The 21246-nt window shown below is 41.7% G+C and overlaps 1 protein-coding gene across 4 annotated transcripts in view; it reads left to right on the plus strand.

The window, feature by feature from the left end:
• The window catches only part of PTPRT (protein tyrosine phosphatase receptor type T), a 435474-nt gene that overhangs the window by 407268 nt on the left and 6960 nt on the right, over window positions 1-21246 (plus strand). For all 4 annotated transcript variants that reach the window (XM_051633170.1, XM_051633173.1, XM_051633172.1 and 1 more), the window contains 9 exons: window positions 4368-4444; window positions 4963-4999; window positions 6380-6477; window positions 8248-8364; window positions 9647-9801; window positions 12590-12725; window positions 13704-13853; window positions 16987-17160; window positions 20733-20864. In XM_051633170.1, the coding sequence (XP_051489130.1) occupies window positions 4368-4444; window positions 4963-4999; window positions 6380-6477; window positions 8248-8364; window positions 9647-9801; window positions 12590-12725; window positions 13704-13853; window positions 16987-17160; window positions 20733-20864 (1076 nt within the window). The remainder of the gene's footprint in view (window positions 1-4367; window positions 4445-4962; window positions 5000-6379; window positions 6478-8247; window positions 8365-9646; window positions 9802-12589; window positions 12726-13703; window positions 13854-16986; window positions 17161-20732; window positions 20865-21246) is intronic.

Genomic DNA, 21246 nt, shown 5'->3' on the forward strand with positions numbered 1-21246 from the left:
TTGTGGATTGAGCTGAACCTGTTGCATAGAAGAGGAAACATCCAGAAGGTATATGGGACCTTGGCTTGTATTCTGTTTCTCTCCAGTTCTCCAGATTTAGAGCAGTTCTATTGTAAGAGAGTAAAAAAATCTCAGATGAGAGATGAGGAAATAAAGACTTAAGGATTGTGGCTTGCTTCAGCTTGGAGAAGAGCACTCTTTTTCTTTTCTGTCCTTCCTGGGCATAACATTACAGGAGGAGATCAGCACTTGCAGGGGTGCTTGTGCTGGTGCTGCTTTAGACACCTCCTCTCACCTCCTGTGGAATATCTTCTCACTTGGGTTTTAAAGTCTTCTGATGATCTGTTGAAAACAATTGAGTCGATGACAAAGGACAGGAGAGACAGTTGCTTCTTTTTCATCATGCTCTGTCATATGCTCTGGGCTAGAAGACTGAATGAATCAGAGAATTTAGTGGTAGAAGAGATGAGCAAAAGAGGGATCTCAGCTGAAGCTCCACGAGCAGGGATCAAGCATAAGAGAAAACAAACCCCACCATCAGTACTGCGTTTAGAATGGAATTATTTTCTCTTCCAAGCATTTTTTATTCCGTGGTTTCTTCCGTAGTGCCCAAGCTCTTGCTTGTCTGTGCAATGTCCATGTTTCATGATCCTGAGAAGCTGGAATATATCAGGCTTCCCTATTACCAAGTTCTCATGGCACAGCCCAGGATTAGTGGGGATAAAACGGAAAGGACAGGGTGTCCTTGGGAGGGCAAATCATCCTTTTGTACCTGAACTGGATTGAATCACTTCAAAAGATGCCTGTATTTCTCCACTGACTATATGGGGAACCTTGACAGCCAGTTTAGACTAGCTGCCTAGTATTTAGATGGCAAAAGTTGTGTGGGGTTAATCCAGTGCTGGTGTCAAAACGAGATGTGGAAAAATTGCAACAAGATTTCAAATTATTGCTAATAGGAATTTTAACAGAAGTTTGAAACGACATTTTTGTGCTAAAATGGGAGCACAATGCTTTCCAGTGAAATCCTTGTCACTTTTGAAATCTGTTTTAAGACCAATTTTCAGTCAAAGTACTTTTTGTACAAACGTAGAGTTCTGCTAGCTTGCATACAGACTGCAGTAAACAGGGAGATACAAAATAATTTATAGACTTGTTAAAATATATTTCCATTTTTTGTGGCCCTGAATGTTACAAATATGTTGTTGTTTTTTTTTTTTTCTTTTTCCTTCTGTTTCTCCCTCCATTTTTAAAGTTTCTTATAATCAATTTTTTTTCACGTGGTGATATGATGATGTCTGTTAAGTTCACAGAAGAACTGAACAACATTTTCACTTCAGTTTGCCAAAAATGTGGTCTCCTGGTGTAGTTCAATGGAAAGGGTGCAGGATCAGAAATAAATTCTGACCACTGGGAGAAGATATAATGAAGACATTTGCTCTTCTCTAAAATGCCCTTTTAATTTTACAGATGGAAAAAAAAATAAGTACCAGGTTATTACTGTTAGTAGCAGAATAAGTTGCACTGGATTTTGCCTCTTTCCATTAAAAAAAAAGTGCCAAATCAGTTCCAAAGTTTGAGGGGGAAAAGAGGATTTACAAAGTAAGTTATTTTATGAAGTTTTATTCTGACTGTGCTCCTAAATTTATGGACAAGATTAAAGACACCATCAAGATATCATTAGTATTTTGTGTGCTTACCATATACATTTTATTTTTTTTCTGCTGCACTCTTCACAGTCATCAGAGAATTAAATCTCATTTTTGTAAAATATGCAACGAATTATTGTGAATTCTGTCCTCCTGAAGCAAAGTTCAACTAAAAGTGTTTCCCAAAATATAATAGGACCTAAACCTCAACATGTCTTTTTTTTTAAAAAAAAATATCATTCATTTCCAATAGTAATTTCTTGATCTGTTACTGTTCTTCATGGACAGAATAACCATGTTTGGCTTAAAGGCAAAAAACCCCAGCACTTTATTATAACTACATATATATAGCTATATATAACTATAACTCACAATATAACTATTATAACTACTTTATCCATAATTGTCTTCAATGCATAGACCTCTTCTGCAGGCTTGTTCTTGGGTGTCTCCCAGCCAGCTCCCACAGGAGAGGTTTTCATGCTCTCTCTGTTTTTAGTTTTTAACTAAAGAGTGGCTTGAAGAGCTGAAAATTAATATTGGGGTTTGGTTCTGTTAAATGAAGAGAAGCAGGTTCTTTCTCGAGGTCTATCCAGGACACCTCAGCTCCACACCATGCAGAGACACTGGTTTTGTCCCACTTGAAAAAGTTAACTTGAGATTCTGTTCGCCTGCCATTAAAGTCATTTTTGGTCACTTTGTGGTTCTACTGTTGCAATAAGTGAAGACTTTCCTACCATTGTTATACTGTGACATCACAAGAGGAGTTAGGAAGTGTTCCCCTCCCAAGTATCAGCCTTAGGGGTTTCTTTCTTTGCTTTTCTTCTGGGAGATCCTTAACTAGCTTAGTTTGCTGCCTTGAACTGCAAGTGTGAAATTGTCTGCTGGAGATTTTGTGTGTTTCATCTAGACGTCCGGTTTAATCAGCTCTTTGTTGGCCTCTGTGAATTGCTCTAAGTATAAATTCTTTTGTTGTCTGTCTAAGCACATGATTTACTGCATCTCCTAGTGCAGTTGCCTTGAGCACAGGTAATTGCCTGGAGCTGGGAACAATATCAGCACTTTGAGAAATATACTGCCACTGTATCTACAAAGGTTATATTTATTAATACAAATATATCAGAGCTTTTGATGTATTCCCCTGCATAACCTTTTTTGAATTCAAATACAGGATTTGATAAATACAGCAAAGTGGTTGTATTTTTTAGGTGTGAAAATCTCACCCAGAGAATGAACAGGATATGAGAATCATTGCTTTACATAACCAAATGAATATTTAATATATATCCAAATCTTGGTTTTCAGGACTGTGTGTACATTTGTCTTCACAATTATTATCTGATTCTACGTTTAATTAAGTGATGACTAAAACCCTTTTTGCTGACTTACTGCAGAATCACACCTCCTATTTTTTGTTCCATTGTTATGATTCTTTTTAATCGAATGTACATCATGCTTTGGCCTGTTTTTTGCAAAGTACTTCCAAAAATTAATGCTCTTCTAGACTGAGAGCTAGGGTCTACAGAGCTGGTAGAGAGGAAACAAACTTAATGGAATCCATATTATACTTTTTAAAACATCCTGGAAAAAGGATTCCAGCATGGCCAGCAGTGACCTTTGTAACCCAATAGCCTTTGTGGAGCAACTGGCACTTCAGTAGCAGCTCTGCAGTTAATTGCAAACCAGTGCTAGGATTGCCAGAGCAAATCAGCTCAGCAGCCCAGCTCATGGAGAATCTCCTTTGACAGAGCCCAGCACCAGCTGCTCCACAGAAAGATCAAAATATTCCCCTGGTGGAAAATCACAACCTAATCTGCCTGCTGGGGCAGTTCCCTCCTGCATCTGAACTGCAGAGCACGCTGAGAGATGAAAAGATTGGTATCTGTTGTTTTATTGCAGTATCTGAAGGAACTTTAAACATCCTCATAATCTCAAACATTTTAATTGTTTAATTTTTTTTTTAACAGAATCACAGAATCTTAGGACAGTTTACACTGCCTTGATGCTGTCTTGCTGTCCTGGGCTCTGTGGGTTGCACAGAGGGACGTTGCTTTGATTCCCTTTGGTGTTTCCTTTCAGTTTTCTGGGTTGTCACAGAATCACAGAATCTTAGGGATTGGCAGGGACCTTGAAAGATCATCTAGTCCAACCCCCCTGCCAGAGCAGGATCACCCAGAGCACATCACACAGCAGTCCCATTTGTTATTCCCCATTTGTTATTTCCAGGATTTTTTTTTCCATTTTACTCTCCTTAATTTTTTTATTCCTCTGGCAGGACCCATGTATGTTTAATCTGATCTCGACAGTTGTAGCTCTTGCCTCAGTTTCCATAGCTCAGCTGAAGCCAGGGAGGCTGCTACTTCCAAGTGTACAGATGGCTTTTGTAATCAAGATCCATCCTGCAAAGATCTGGCCCGAGACCCCCAAACCCAGCAGCATTTGTGGTCTGTGTAAAAGCTCTATAACAATTATGGTGCTGGCAGTGAATTTAATGAACACAGAGAATGAATGACCACTAACCTAAGGATCTAAATCTCACAGCCTAAGCACAAAAAAAAAAAAAAAAAGGGCTTGTAGGAACAGGAATACCTGTGATATTCTTTCATTTTTTATTGTTGTAAATATTCACTTACCCACTTGAAGGAACCAGCAGATAAAATAAACCACTTAGAAACTCCTCTTTATCGTTACTGTCACTTTTTTCTTCCCTTCTTTCAGATGATCATTCAAGAGTGAGATTGCAGCTGCTGGATGGGGACCCTCACTCTGACTACATCAATGCCAATTACATCGATGTAAGGCTCCTGGACATTCCTGCTATGCCAACCACTCCTCCTGACAATTCTGCTTCAGAATTTGGTGTATCTTACACAGGGACAGACTGTTGATCTGATAGCAGTGACAGCTGAACAATATACAAGCATCGTGTTGTGACAGGGAGAAGGTTCTCGGTCTCCAGTTTATTCTGTCTGACCAATCTGGACAGATGGAGATTTCCTGTGTTTGACAGATCCACCAACATGAGCAGAGTGTGGGCTAAATGACTTATGCAGAAATCAAGACCAGCCCTTTGCAGTAACATGATCAGGGATCTGACACTTCCGTAGATGCAGGGCAGGAGGCGTGTAAATAGATTGACATGTTTTTTATTTCGCGTTATCAAAACACGTTCAAAAAGCAGCTTCTCGCACACACACAGAATGATCGAGTGGATTTGTTTTCTGTTTGCGTCTCCTAAATCTATCACAATGTTCAGAAAAGTTTCTTTAAGGGCTGAAAAATGCACCATCACTTATTTTCTTCTTGTTCCCAGGGGTACCACCGGCCTCGCCATTACATCGCAACTCAAGGCAAGTTCATTCTTGTATGTCTAAATATTTGTAAACCCACTGTTGTTTCACATTGTTGTACCAGCTCTTCACAGGATGATACCTTCTGTTTTGGGGAACATCTTAAAACTTGGTTGAGGGGCACAAAAAGGAAGGATATGGAATGTTCCAGGATCTTTAAAGCACTCAAACAGAAAACCTTAGCTACAGGAATAAAAAATGCTACAGACGTAGAGGTGACAGTACAATCTATAATGCATCCTTTGTGCATGAAGTATGAGATTAGAACTAAAAGGGACTTTACAGAGCTTGGGTTTACCTTCTGGAGTGAAATTGCTTGAGGGAAGGCACTAAGAATAAGCCTGTGACTGATGAAATTTTGGTTGGTGAGAACTAATAGGAAATGCATTTGAATACCAACTTCTGTAAGTTAGTTGAGGAGCCTTCTATGCATTTAGGCAATAAGACAAAACCCATCACAATCCCATGCTGAGGACGATCCATGTTAGGTGGCAATTCTCCCTGCTCCTGTTCTTTACAACAGGGTGCTGTTTTCCTGCATCCCTGGCTAAGTTCTTATGCCATGACCACTTCCTCTACCGTTGTTTGTCCTCATTTTGTCGTGCATTCCTTACCTGCAAAAGCGCTGGTCACAGACATGACTCTTTCCTGAAATTCTACTTTATGACTTCCAGCTGGCTTATCCCAATAGAAAAAAAAGTAAATCAACATATTAGAATAAAACTGGCATCTGAGGATGTACAGGTATAGGGAATGCAGCATGGCAGAGAACATGGAGGATGGGCAGAGTGGGTGAGAGGAGTCCTGGAGGGATTTTGCCTACAACGTAGAAAAGAGAAAGGAAACAAGGTCAGAGAGAAGCCCTGGTATAATAAACCTCTTGTGAGCACTGCCTGTTTGGCTGTTGGAGCCTGAATTTCTTTTCTCTGGGGCAATTTCAGAAAAGGGCCAGTTTCTGCATGTTTCTTTCCTCCTGTATAATGAATAAGTACTAAAATGTGAAATGGAGGCATTTCAGTACTGCATCAGGGACAGATCTCAATCCAGCTTTAAATAGTGACTCCCTATAGGATGCATCCATGTCTTAACACTTCCATGTGATTACCTGCTGGAACTCTCTCCACTATTTACAACAGAGACACCACCTCTCTTTCCAGGGTGCTGGGACCTTAAATACCCTCCGTGAGAAGGATGAGGTGTCTGTTCCCTCAGACAGCTTGAGGCTGTTCTGTGTCTGTAACCCTGAATTGCAGAGAGATGCTCTGAAAGGGAGGGTAGGATCCTGTGGGAACAGGGCAGTGACTGGGGAACAGCTGAATAGACTTTTTGGCATTCAGTACACTCTCTTAAGATGTCCTTTTGTCTTTTCTCCTGCCCCAGGGCCGATGCAAGAGACAGTGAAGGATTTCTGGAGAATGATTTGGCAAGAAAACTCTGCAAGTGTTGTCATGGTCACCAACTTGGTGGAAGTGGGCAGGGTAAGGGTACCACTTTCCCAAGGTATAAAGCCAAACCAGCACTGGGGATAACACAGTGCTGCTGTTCAGGCAAGCTCAGCAACTGAAATGCCTTTTGATTGCTCTAGTAAGGGACTGTATTAAGACACTCTGGTTTTTTCTCTAACATGCTAGATTTTGTAATACTTAGCTGCTTTCCTTTCAGACTAATAAGGATCTTGTTCCTGGTGTAAGTCTCAGCTTTAGCTGAGTTATACAAATTTATGCTAGCTGAGAAGCAGTCTCCTTTTTCAGTGCAGAAGGAGAAATGTACTTCTGTAATAATTATTCTTTATCTGTATTATTTGAATACTTCTCTACCCGCAAAAATCCAGAGGGGTGAGGACATGCAACTCATGTTCAAACTATCAAAAGAGCTCTTTAAATGACAGTTTAAAGCTTAGAGTCCTCAGTCACTTCAGAAGATCACTGTTCCTTGGTGGTGTGAGATTGTGCACAGCTGGATCCTGGGGCATCCAGCAGCACTGACCTCTTCACCACCCACTGCTTCACTCTCTTGGACTCCGAGGAACCAGAAGTCCCTGTGTAGGTCCCAGGCAACTGCCAAAGCCCACAATGGGAGCAAATGTGAATAACTCAAAAGGCACAGGCTACACTTTCAGGAATTAGAAACAGGCATGTCTGGAGTGGCTTTCCCCAGTATATTCTTCCCAGTCCTGGTGGCCTTTAGTTTACAGACATTCTCAGACAGAAACTGGAGCTCTCAAAAATGTTGTCCTGATGTTTGTCACCTTCCCTTGCTTTGGTACTAAGAAAACAATAAATGATAGTTTAATCACAGCTATTAGTAATTCAGTTGCTTTGTATTTAATTCCTTTAGATTTCATGGTTGAATGCCAGCTGGCTCTGTTCATTTATTGTTATTTATTCTATTTTACCTTCTACTGACACTTCACTTTGAAATAAATGCCTTTGTGTAAAAAGGAATAAACAAAACCCCAGCAAACTTACATTAATCATATTTAATATTTATAAAACCCTTTTCTGATTATTAAAACCTGCTTCACAGTAGCTAACTGCTTCAACTTTTAGTTGCTGTTCCACTTTTTGATGCTAGAGCATTTAATAACTTGATAGTTTTTGTTAGCCTAAATACCCGTTCTAGAGCTTCCCAGCCTTGGCTTTAATTTCCACTAGTAGTTTTGTATATGGCTTCTAGAAGTGGCTAAGCTTGGGATATGTTTGTGTGAGCAGGAGATTTCCTTCTTGAGCCTTACCTTAGACCTCTCACAGCTGGTAAGAAGTCAAATTTTTGTCCATACCTGATAAGGAAAGCTTAGAGTGAAACTAATTGAATGTATCAACAAGTATCTCACAGTCCCCATGATCTGAAACTCTTTGAGTTCAGAATTACAGTAGAAAGAGCAAGACCACAGACTTTTCTCAAAGGGAATGGTGGTAATGACTGCCAGGTATTCTGTAAACCTGATATATGGTCAGGACATCTACGGAAATTTAAGGAAGGCTTTCTTAAAGAAAAAGAGCTAAATGCACCTTTTTCATTCATATTCACAGCAGAGAAAACTGGACAAAATAAATAAATTAAATTCCTCCTTGTGGTTTCTGTACATGGTAGTGGAATTTTCATCTCATTTATACAGTTAATTCTGACACGGTCTGTGCATCAGAAGAAAGCCCAATTTGTGTTGGCTTAGCTTGCAAGTAAAATGTAGGTCAGCTTTGACTCAACTTGAGCTATTTCCTCTCAATATTTTTTTCCCCTCCCCTCAGGTAAAGTGTGTTCGATACTGGCCAGACGACACAGAGGTTTATGGAGATATTAAAGTCACATTAATTGAGACAGAACCATTGGCAGAGTATGTCATCCGCACGTTTACTGTCCAAAAGGTAAGGAAATCTTCAGCCAGCTGAGATGTTAATAGACCATTTAATTTGTGTTCAGAAATGAGAACGTTGGGAAACATATCCAGAGTGTTCTTGGAGATGGGAGGTGTTGCTATTTGGACAGGTAGCACTTCAGAAACCTAGATTTTTGACACAGATTCCAATTTTGGACAAATGATTTTACGTTAACATCTTGATGTAGCCACAAAGGTAGACTCCACAGTGTCATTTAATGCAAAGTTTAGATGCATCCAAAAGGCAGCAGATAGTTGATGGTGTGCCAGGAATAATTCTTGTATTTCACCGTGGCCAGTTCTGGATGAAAAAAGGTATCAGTTAAGCAGGATGCCAGGTAGGGTCCCCTTTCAGCAGAAATAAAAATATCATAAAGGCAAGAGTATAAAAATTATCCCCAAATCAGCAGGATTTGGAAGAAATTTGTTAGTGTAATTAGAAATTGGAAGTCTAAGTGTTAGAGTATTCCAGGTCTGTTAAAATTGTTCTCCACTCAGTAAGTGGTTTTAAAGCTTTTCAGACATTCCTGCAAAATGAACTTCAGCCACACTGGGAATGTTGTTCCAGTTTTCTAAGACATCAGCTCCATATTTCATTAGATCACTGAAAAACTTGGTAAGAAATGCTTATGTCAAGATCTGGCAGGTTAGAGGACCTGCTGCTGCATGGAATGATACGTATGTTTGATAAAATGTCAGAGCTAATTGACCCTTCTGTGTTACCTTCTGCAGGGCATACACAAGTGGTAGCAATTTTCGTGTACCAATAACTTGATCTCACCAGAAAAGCCATGTGATGGGGCTGGGCACCACTTTCTGCCCTTTTCACCATCAGATGTAATCTCAAACAGATTTTTTTGGTAGGAGACAGCAGAAAATCTGCTGTTGCCTGGGGCATGGCCACTCCCTGGGCGTTCATTCCTCAGGCTGTTGGTGCAACGCCTTGAAAAGGATTTAGGTGGCTCCTCGGGCATTTGTGAGGCTGACACCAAAGGAAGCTGGATAAGTGCAGCCACGGTATGCTGGGGCTGAAGTCAGCCCACAAGTTTCTCATCAGCTGGGTTTGGACTCCAAGACACCAAGCTTGAGCTGGGATGTTGCCCACTGCATTTGTTCTTGGAGTTCAGCTTGAAAGCTCTCAGAGGGAAAAGTGGCGCAGCACACGTTTCCGTGTCCCTGTCCAACCTGCTGTGGGAGGGAAGGGAACAGAGCTCAGCATGTGCTGATTGCAATCTGATGGAAGAAAAATAGAGGCTTTGTTGTCTCCTCAGAAAGGCTACCATGAGATCCGAGAGATTCGGCAGTTCCACTTCACCAGCTGGCCAGACCATGGGGTTCCTTGTTACGCCACGGGCCTCCTGGGCTTTGTTCGTCAAGTGAAGTTTCTCAACCCCCCAGAAGCAGGACCCATTGTTGTGCACTGCAGGTACACGAGCTCTATGTCTCAGCTTTTCCTCCATCTGTTTTTCCTGGTTTTTTTTTCCTCTCCTCTGACAAGAACCAGCTAGATTTTTGTTTCAGGGTGTAATTTGTGGGCCTCTCAAGGAAACAAAGTGGAAATTGGTTTTCCATTCTAAAACGGCAGCTCTGGAGCTCAACTAGCATGAATTGCAGATGATATAAGTAGGTCAGAGAAGGCCTTTCAAATGTACAAGACTCTCTGGTGGACTATACTCTTGGATGCTCATAGTAGAGCTGGGAAAATGATAAATATCTGGGATAGCCATTCCAGTCACTAACTGCAACAAACCTCACATGCCATGTGTCCCTTTTGCCAGAAAGAACAATGCCTACAAAAAGACAGGGCTGCCAACAGGGAATTTCAAAGCAACTTTGCTTTTCTGTACCCACATGCCCTGCAGTTCAGCTCTGTACTAGCATCAGCAGTCTTACCTGAAACATTAGTCTGTCTTCCTGGGTGCCAACCATTGTGCTCCTTGGTCTCCTCAAAGCCCAGGAGCTGTAGTGGGAATTTCAGATGGAAAACCTTTCCAATACTTCCAGCTAGTAAATAAAAGGGGAATGCCTGAGGAAACCTCACTTAGTGGTTTACAACTGTGAAAATTCAGACTACTGAATCACGTGCTTGTAACTCCCCAGCTGCTGCTGTTACTGCTGTGGGTTCTTCTGCACTGTCTTCTTCCACCTGAGCTTCAAGGTCTACTGTGCAAGGCACTGGATGAATATGCAGGAGAGTGTCCTTGACATGAAGCACTACCAGAGTGAGGTGTGGTCAGGTGTGCTGCTGGTGGTGGGAGAGCAGGCACACACACACAGACTGGCTTCAGAGTCAGGAGGAGAAGCCAGGGCTTCTCACTTTGACTCTCTTAAGAGTTACTAGGTTTCTCTCTCAGTTTGTGGTGTAAGAAAAATTTTGAGGTGGGATTATGGTGGATTGGATTAGTGGATTATATCATTTATGGTGAGGATGATACATTGTGAATCAGAAGATGAAAAACCTCAGCATTTACTGTGTTTGTGAATGCTGGACGTAGGCACGTGTTCTTTCTTCTGCTTTCAAATGCAAACAGTTGCCTTTGTCATCCACCACAGTGAGGTAAACTCTCACTGTTATAAGACAAATGCAAAGAAAGACAGTGCTACAAAACCAAAGTTTGGGCTTGTAGCAGCTACTTCTGCAGTGCTCAGCCTCCAGCTCAGGGCATGTGTTCTGTAAAGGAGACATGGCTAGAGCACAAGGCTAGAAAACAAAGCTGGCTCCCCCAAAGTCTCACCCCTGATTAATCTCGAGGCACTTAGCTCTAAGTGCCATGTTCTGTGATCAGGAAGAGGAGAGAATACATCCCACAACCACTTTTAAAAGGAAAAAAACCAAATAAATCTTATCTTTCTTATCAGTTTTGGGTTGGGGAGAGGGGTATTTTGTTTTGTTGGGCTTTTTTAGCAAGTGGTTAATCAATTTTATCATAAAATACAGCTGGCAGAAGCAAATTCATTCAGAGCTCAGGGCTTGAATTTGTTACCTCGGTGCCATAACATGAGTCTGGTCCTGGAAGGAGTCTGATCCTGTTTCATTGTCACCAAGACCACAAGGAGAAATTCTTCATCCTTCACAACTTAATGAATAAATGCCATTTCCTCTCTGTTATTTATCTGCTTGTGAATTTTAATGACTTTCTTTAAGTGGTAAGTACCAAATTCTCCCTACTGATGCCTGGCTGGATAATCTCACTGTTCGATACTTATGAAGTGCCCGGATCCTCTAAATATAGAAATGTTACAACTATTCGTTAAAAGTCTGAAAAGCTGAGAGATAAAAGGGAGAGGAAATGCCACTTATTCATTAATAGTCCACAAATGAAAAATATCTTCTCTCTATTCAGCAGTTGATTAATCTGGTCCATTAATTTATGGTCATTCATATCTCCTTGCTTCCGGCTCTGCTGGAGTTTTCATGCAACTGAAGTTTCCCTGATTGGAGCTGATTTTTCCTTCTTCCTTCAGAGTAATGTGAAGAGACTTCTCCTCTCTCTATCCTTCACACCTAAACAGCTTGGATGATTTCCCAGGAGGGAAGGAGGACACAATGACAACACAGTTTTGCAGGAGATGGTCCAATTCTCACGAGTAGCAGGGGGTTTTGACTGAAGGTTTTGAGTAGCCTTGAGCTCTTTTCCTCTCTAATTTAAAAATCCACTACATGAAATCACCCTCCTCAGGATCCAAGCTCCTCCAGATTAAAAAGGAGAAAGAAATACTGGAGGTGGAGGACTGAGCCTTTTTCATCATGGACGTGCCTTTTAAGGAGTCCCACAGAAGAAAATTTCTGAATTGTGTTTTATTTGCAGCCCGGAGGCTGCTCTCCCACATCCTCTGTGATGAGAGGTGTGGGAGTGAACTGACCTGTAAAACTGTAACAATTAACTTTACAGAATAATTTATTTGTTGACGTTCAAGAACACAAGGCTTTTTTTTTTTTTCCTGCTACCTGTGTCCGTTTCCCTTTCAAGAAATATTATTCTACCTCATTCTCTTCAAATCGAAATATTATTCTACCTCATTCTCTTCCATCCTCAGCTAATTTAGCTCCACACAAAAATCAGCCCATTATGGAGAGGGAAGCAGCTCCAAGATAAGCCAGCTGCATCTGTGACACACTCGTTTTCTCCTCCATCAAGCCCTGCTCTTCCACGGTCTCTTGATCATGCAGCCCCTCATTGTTTGCTTTCTTTTTTGTGTGGTTTTTTTTTCAGTGCTGGGGCTGGCAGAACAGGGTGCTTCATTGCCATTGACATCATGCTTGACATGGCAGAGAACGAGGGTGTGGTGGATATCTTTAATTGTGTGCGGGAGCTGCGATCCCAGCGGGTCAACCTGGTGCAGACAGAGGTAGGTGCCAGCAGGTGGTCTCTCACACTGCCTTTCTGTCAGCTTCTCTGCTCAGCAGGAGCCCAGCAATTAATTAAGGCAACACTTACTTCCTCTGTGCTGTGATTATACAGAACTTTTGGTGGCTAAACATAACCAGATGTGCACCAAATCACAGTCCTTGGTAGCTCCTCAGGGCATCCAAGACATGAGGGTGAGTCTTGAAGTTTAGTTTAGTTTTTATGCTCCTGGTAGAAAAGAGAGAGCTTCTGAATCTTCTCATGACTCATTCATAGGTATGTTGCAGACTCAAATAGTACCTAATTTATATCAATCACAAGCTAAACAAATGAAACAGCCTTGATTCAAGCTTTGGGTGCTGATGAAGGAAGCTGCTCCATCACGTAGTATCTAGCAGCTGTCTAAAGTTCTGTGGAACTGTTATCCTGCTACACAAGTGTGCTTCAATGCCTTCCCCTCCTGAGGGACAGGAAAATAGTCTGAAACAGAGAAGAGCTTTTAACTTTGTTGGATTTCTCATACGTAGTTCAGGGAAACAACTTTACCAAGGATAACGGAAGTTCAGGAGTTTTGAAGAGGCAGGTGGATCAGACCTGTTGGTACAATAGTTTCTGCTGATGTTATCCAGGGCCCAAAGTACAATGCATTCCTGACCATTGCCTCGTTGACTGTGAGCAGAAAAGCTTTCCACTCTGATTTCCTCCTCAGCCCAGCCCCCCTTTTTCTCTTAGCATTCCTGAGTGGTGAGTTCCCATTTTACTTGTAAATTTAAAATGAGTACATGAGACCTCACATTCAATGATGGATGAAATATGCTCACAAAGCTGTCACATAACACACTGTGTAATTTGTCTCCACATGAAATGGAGCCAAATATGCAAATTAGCCGTGATTCAAGAAGAAAAAAGCACACACTGTGATATCTCCTCAACTGTATTAAAGATACAATTTTAATATCTTATCCTTTCCCCTGTGCAGGAGCAGTATGTATTTGTCCATGATGCCATTTTGGAGGCCTGTCTCTGTGGCAACACAGCCATCCCAGTTTGTGAGTTCAGATCCATATATTACAACATCAGCAGACTAGATCCACAGACCAATTCCAGCCAGATCAAAGATGAGTTTCAGGTAATTTTGCTTGTCTCTGTCTTTGCAGTTGGTGTATTGAAGGTGTTGAATCAATTTCTTTGTGTTATTTTACGATTTCCAACAGAGTAGAGAAGGGGCACATTGAGCCAAGGTTTGATTTCAGCTGATTGTTGTTTTCCTACTGGATCAAGCAGAGATTTGGTATTGAGCATGAACTTGCCAGCCTTCAACGAGGAAAAAATTCCTCATCTCTTCAGTAGAGGAAGAGTACTAATTTTCACAAATGATGTTGTACTTCCCATTTCAACATTTATTCTGTTGTTCACGTTCTGCTGTAATTTATGCAGAAACATTTATGCCTTGAGGTCCTTCATTATCTGTTCTTGTGGCTCATGAGCTGCTTCTGAGTCTTGACAATCAACCTGTTGACATCCCTTCATCCAACAGGAGAAAGTGAGCTCAGTGAGCATTACTTTCTCTATTGCTAATTTTCAATAAACTGAATCCCTCATTTCACTGTGTTTTGCCAAGTACATGGTGGTGGGAACTGAATTGACCTGCAGTAAAACTCACAAGGGTGCTGTGTGCCTGGGGGAAGTGATGACATGAGGAGCAACCCCACCTTTTGCTGTCACTGTTGCTTATCCCACCCTAATGAATGGGCTTGGGACACAGGACCCACGAGTCCTGTGCAGTTGGACCTGTCACACAGTAGAGAGCTCACCCTGCAGGACAGTGAACTAAGCTTTCTAGTCTTACTCCCTGTGTATTTGTAAATCCTTTTAGGATTTTCATCTGTATAGAGAAAAAAACATCATATTGTGGAAAATCTGGGCAAGATGAGTTAGATAGGAGAGAGAGACCTGTGCTGTTTGTTGAGAGGCTGTTCATCTTAGCAGTAAAAAGGTGGATTCCTTTTTTTGTAAGAAATGCCCACTTTCTCTCCCAATAAAATACCTTTTGCAGCAGAATGTCTTTTGGATCCCCAGTCTGAGACAGATGCTTCTATTCCTCTCCCTCTGTGCAAAGGGAGAATGTGTGTTTGTACCTGAGCAGGGAATCATCAGGCTTGGTACAGTGAGATAAAGAATGTGGATCCCAACTGATGACAATGCAATTAAAAAAAAAATAATCTGGTTTTATCAAATGATACCAGATCTGTCAAATGTGTCTGGTTCTGGATGTTTGGCATCAAGGAACCAAAGTCTGACCTCATCAAATTATATTATGCTGTTATAAAAAAAAATAATTTTATATAAACGTCAGAAAAAACTTCTTTCCTGTGGGAATGACAGAGCACTGGAACAGGCTGCCCAGAGAGGTTGTGGAGTCTCCTTCACTGGAGACATTCAAAACCCACCTGGACGTGTTCCTGTGTGATGTGCTCTGGGTGACCCTGCTCTGGCAGGAGGGGTTGGACTTGATGATCTTTCAAGGTCCCTTCCAACCCCTGAGATTCTGTGATTCTGTGATATATATATATATAAATCACTGCTTGCTGGGGCCTGTTTTGTCATGACATGAGATGAGATTTGTCACCTGTGTGCTTGTTCTTTGGAACTGCAAGGGGCTGGCAGCTCCTGTGGGAAAGAAATGCTCCCCTGTACTTTGCATAGAGGTTCATTCTCCTTCTAGTTGTAGAATCTATTTTTACAGGATTTTGGCTCAGAGCACTCTTCAGCCCTAATTGTCTGGATTTCATGCAAAAGATGGTATCTTGTGCTAAAATCTTTATGAACCAGTTGCTTTACCTGCAGATCTGCCAGTGCAAGTTGTATTATTTAGGTCCCACTGGCTCTCAAGTAAGGCTGGGTGTATTTCTTATGCACTACGTGTTGTCTGAACATGCAAAAACTCATTCTGGAGTGTTTTTGTTACCTGAATAAGTACAAAAACAAGGGAGAGAGGGAAAGAGCATAAAGTAGACAGGAGTAAATCACAAACATGTCAGCTGCCTAGTTATCTGCACTATCAGAGATCTGAGACTTCATGTGGCTTCCCCAGCCAGACTACCTGCTTTCCATTTCTACAGACAAAGGGACTTTTATGTAGAACCTGCATAATTTAGAGCAACTGTATTATTTCAAAATTTATACTTTGAGACACATTCCTTTATCTTGGGTTGTTTGACCTGCATCTTTTTGCCATTCTTAACCTCACTGTGGCAGAAGTCAAGCTCTTTTGTGAGAATTTTTGGCCCCTAAACATTTTGTATTCCACTGATGGCTGCAAAATGATTCACTCTAGGAGTGCATGGGCTTTGCAAGCAACTAATGAAAGTAGAATGACAACTACCACATCTTAATCAACAGTGTGAAGATGTATTCACTTTGATTTATTGTTTCTGGTCCCTGCTGGCCAACCTGGACTGGTTTGTCAGGAGGCCTCTGCAGTGGATAACACAAAAGAAAGTTAGATTTAGAGAAACACAGTCTGTCAAGCAGTGGGAGAGATGGGTTATGGTAAAAGACTGACAGCAAGACCCCAGAGGTAAGATATGACTATGGAAGTGAAGTATCCTGTGTGTCATTCAAAAAGGACAGTAGAAATTGAAATAATATATGAAACAGATTCACTTTCCTGTAAAAACAAAACAAAACCAAAAAAAGCAACATTTTCTCATAGGTTTTTATATACATTCTTAAGATAAATCAATAGCTTGAGGAATCACCAGAGGATTTGAATCCAGTCTCACCTGCTGAGTGAGCCAGGTCAATCCTCAGAGCACTTTTGTGCATGATCCACTCAAGGAGGGAGAAAGATGTGTGCTTGCAGCCTAGGGGTGGTAGAAACATGAGGAGATTTCACTATGTGACCAGACCAAAGCTGTAACTTGTACCTGTGACAGCTATTTCTAACCTCTAGGGAAGAATAGAAATGTTAGACAACTCTGGGGTTTTAGAGCTGGAAGTTGATAGTAGGTGTGTAGTGCCCTCAATTTCTGTTGGAGCTTAGTGTGTTTGGAACAGCACCTCAGGACAATATGCAAAACACAACAACAAGCAGCTCCTCAGTGCTCCTTCTTTTTCATTCTCTGGGATCCCAAAGATCTGCCAGTCTAATTGCCTTTGATATAAAGATCTTGTGCAGGTGGCATCCTTCTGGGAACTCAATTCAAAGACGCCCAGCCTGCTCCTCTCTGTCTTTTCCTTTTTCTCTCCCCTCTTCACAGACTCTCAATATTGTGACCCCACGTGTCCGACCAGAAGATTGCAGCATTGGTCTTCTGCCCAGGAACCACGACAAGAACCGCTGCATGGATGTGCTGCCCTTGGACCGGTGCCTGCCTTTCCTCATCTCCGTGGATGGTGAATCAAGTAACTACATCAATGCTGCACTCATGGATGTAGGTGGCACTGCCCTGTCCTCACTGACCCAAGGCTGCATTGAGTTCATTTCTTCTCAGGAAGCTTTTGTGGAAGAAAGGCAACGAAAGCAAAACGCTTTTTTACCTGTAGTTTCTAGGTCTGACATCTCCAAACTGGGCAAAGACACATGAAGTTTCCCTCCTTCACAGAAATACATCACCTAGACTGAGAATATCACACAACTATTTCACTTCTGCCATACGTTGGTGGAAAATATTTTGGCAAAGACATTTGTGTGTGTGTGGCCTGAGGTTGTATGATAGAAAGACACAAAAGTGGTGGGACAACTCTTCCCATACTTTGGTTGTCATATAAGTTGGAAAAGAAATGTTTGCCAGGTCAGCTCTTTGGGAACAAGAGTTTGCAGTGTGGAGTGAGTGATTTATTTGAGGTTCTGCCATTAAGAATATGGGAGTACAGGGATCAGATGTGCAAGGTACAGTTAAGCTGATGTGGATCTGTCTGAAGGCATTTGTCCTTGCTCTGTTTGTGGGCTAAAATCTCACAGCCACAGGTCATTCGTACAGGGTGAATTATGGTGGTGGTTTCTTTTGGCTGTGGTGCCTAAATGCTTTTGCCTCTAAAGCCACCAATGATTGTAGTTGGAGAATGTGTAAATATGATCCAGAGTGAAATGTCATCATTTTTTCTCATCAATGTTTGGGTTGGTCTTTTTTAATTTGGCCTGTTCTTTCAGTCTTTGGGACACAGTGATACTATTGCAAAGAATTAATTGTAGATATTTTCTGCAGACACAAAATCTATTTTTCTCTGGCTTCTTGGGACTGGGAACATGTTTGCACATTTCAGCCTTCATTACCTCAAGTCACTTTGCTAATACTCATATTTTTCCCCACCAAATTCCTGCAAATTTTTTTTATTTTTTTTATTTTTTTAGAACAGAGTTTTTCATCCAACATTGAAATTCAGCCACTCTGACATTTTCTGACTCTTCTTTACCGTAAAAGAACCAGCAGCTTTTGAAAAAAACAAACCAAACAACAGAACAAAACCCAATCAAGCCAACAATCAGAGGGGAACAACCCAAATCCTCCATTTTCATGGGTGTTCCTGTTGTGGACAGACATTGCAAATTCTTTGTCTTTTCCAGTAGCTTCATGTCTGCAGGCTTGCACTGTGCAGGAAATCTTACAAGAGACCATCCTTCCCATATTGCCCTGAGCTATCATTAATTCTTTCACAGACACGTGCTGGGAAACACTTGACAACACAGTCCCTGTGCTGATCCTCTTATTTACAGATTTCTCATGTTTATCTCCTTATTTAACATCTCCCCAAACCTTATTTGACTTGCAGCTTGCTCTGTGGGTATTAGATGAAAGCTATGATGGAAGTGCTAGAGTAGTAAGGGATGATGGTACACCTGGAATGGGTGAGAGCCTGGGTTTGGAAGCATGGATTGTCCCAGGAAGGTAATCTGGCAGGCTGCTCTGGACAGGGTTCACCAAAATCACCCTTAGATGCAGAACATCATTACAACCCTCCCTCAGAGGATCTGGGCTCCACTGTGCTGAAGACTATCAAGGGCTGTTGCCTGCAGAGCATTGAACCCCAACATATCCTGCCTTGAGTTTCCTTTTGGGAATACAGCCCAAAGGCTACTGTGGCCCCCAGAGGGAAGGGATTCTCCCCCAGCAGATTTTGAGACTCCTGACCTTTCCTCTTCATGTCTTCTGCCTCTTTAAAGTAAACAGACCTTAGGATCTTTGGAAGTCATTGAAAAGCCACTTTTGCATCTGCAAAATGGTTTGTTAAGAAGAAAGGAGAAATACTGTCCTTCACCTTCCCCTAAAGTAATTGAACATAATCTTTAGGCAAAGACACTCTAGCCACCTCTCCAAGTCAACCCATACAGAAGTGGTGACAGGTTTGTATTTCATTCATGGAGCTAGAAGAAATCATAAAATCATAGGGTGGTTTGGTTTGGAAGGGCCCTTAAAGTTCTAGATCCAACCCCCCTGCATGGGCAGGGAAGCCTTCCATAAGATCATACATGAAACCATGTTGTGTCTCTGTCATCATTGTTCCCCCAAGTTCATACACAGGTTCTCTTATATGAGCAATTAACATCTCTGTGTCACCTTCCCTTGAAATCAGGACAGTGAGGTTCCTCACCTGTAGCAGAGAAAACAGGTGGGACATGTTTCTTTTTCTCCTAATGGTAAAACCAACAAACACACCTTACTTTTAGCCAGTCATAGAATCACAGAATGGCAGGGGTTGGAAGGGAGATCACCATGTCCACTGCCTTGCCAAAGCAGGACTGCAATCTTGCAGTCTGCTAGATTGGTGCACAGTGAAAAACCAGCAGAAACATTTTTTATGTTCTTAACTCTAATTAAGAGTTAAGAGTCACTATTTTATTTACCACTCTGGTGTCACCACTGGTCTGGTATGTTATAACTTTTCACCCACACTGGTGCTCCTGCATTTGAAATCCAAAATAGGAAGATCCAGGCTGATCTTTTCCCAAGAAATAATTTCCTTTTCCTTCTCTCCAAGTCCTCCTCACATGTGCACCCTCAGAAACATGGCAGAGCTGCTCTGCAAGCTCGTGCAGAGCGTGCACAGCACTTTCTCCACCTCCCAGCATGGTCTGCTCAGCACTTCCACCTACACCTGACTCATATGGAGGAGAAAAGACAAAGCCCCACAATAGAAATCTTAATACTTTAGGGGTTTATTTATTTCTGTACTTTGAATCCAAAAACCGGTTGCTGTTTTTTGTTTTGGTTTGTTTTTTTTTAACCCAGAATATTGTGCTTTTGATTGCAGTCTGCTACCCAGACATACAGCACAAGGGGCTGTGCAGTTTGTAGACTCATCTGAGCATTGCCTGCCATGGCTGGAAAGAGAAAGTTTTGAGCTTGTGCCCTTTCATCTCCAAGTGCCTCACAACCATTCATCAGCACAGCCCTGCAGAGGCTGGGAGCAGAGCTTCTCCCTTTTGTGGTTAGGGAGACAGAGGTCAGAAGGCTTTTTTGAGGTGAAAGAACAGCATTAGAAATGAAGTACCAGTGTTGCAAGCTCTGAATATTGCTCCACAAGCTGTTAAAAGGATGGCTGGGCTCCAAATGTGCCACCTCTGTAGCACCACATCACCAGGGAGCAAGAGCAAACGGGGGGGCTAATCCCTTCTGTAGTTCCTAAAGTCCATTGCAGCAGAAAGGACAACATTTGCTTCCAGCTGTTTTCTTTCCAATTACTAATATACTGATAGTAGTAGTAGTAGTAATAGTAGAATTAGTATTATTTGCTGAGTCTCAAAATATAAATAATTGATTTGGGTAATCTGTGCTCTTGTGACACTTCCTTAATGAAATGTCTTCATTGGGAGCAAAAGAATCCCATTATGAGACATTTATTCATTGCAGGGAGATAACAAGGAGAAGGATATGTGATTTGTATAATCTGGTTAAATGGCTCAGATTGCCTAACCACTGCCTCCTGGGGATAATATTCGTTTGAATAAAAGTTGATTGAATTTTTTATCTATTTTTTTTTTTAACTAGTCTTATTCTTTTGTTAGAGCCACAAGCAACCTGCTGCCTTTATTGTAACCCAACACCCTTTGCCCAACACCATAGCAGACTTCTGGAGGCTGGTGTTTGATTACAACTGCTCCTCTGTCGTGATGCTGAATGAGATGGATGCAGCACAGGTAGGTGATTTCCCACCATTTCTGTGACCTAACTTGCTTCTCAAATCCAGATGATTTCATTTTTTTTTAAGGGTGTTTCTGCTGCCATTTTGTTGTGGTTGTCTCTCCCCACCCCACTAAGCGAATGAAGGGAACTGGAAGGTAATAGGTAATGTCTTGGGGTGTAATGAAATATAAGTCCATATTTGGCTCCCTCTAAGGCAGCTAGTTCTTACTGCAATTAACAGAGGTATTTAAATATGTTGTGCCTGTGGACCTAGATCTTCCTCCAGAACTTGTCCTCTTCCCTTTCATATTTTGTCTCTCTTCGGTTCAGAAAAATGCTCCCTACCACAACAGCCCCAGTGTCCTTCATGCTTGCCTGCTCACATGCATTTCCAGA

This window comes from Apus apus, chromosome 15 (genome assembly GCF_020740795.1).
Source record: "Apus apus isolate bApuApu2 chromosome 15, bApuApu2.pri.cur, whole genome shotgun sequence".
Lineage (NCBI taxonomy): Eukaryota > Metazoa > Chordata > Aves > Apodiformes > Apodidae > Apus > Apus apus.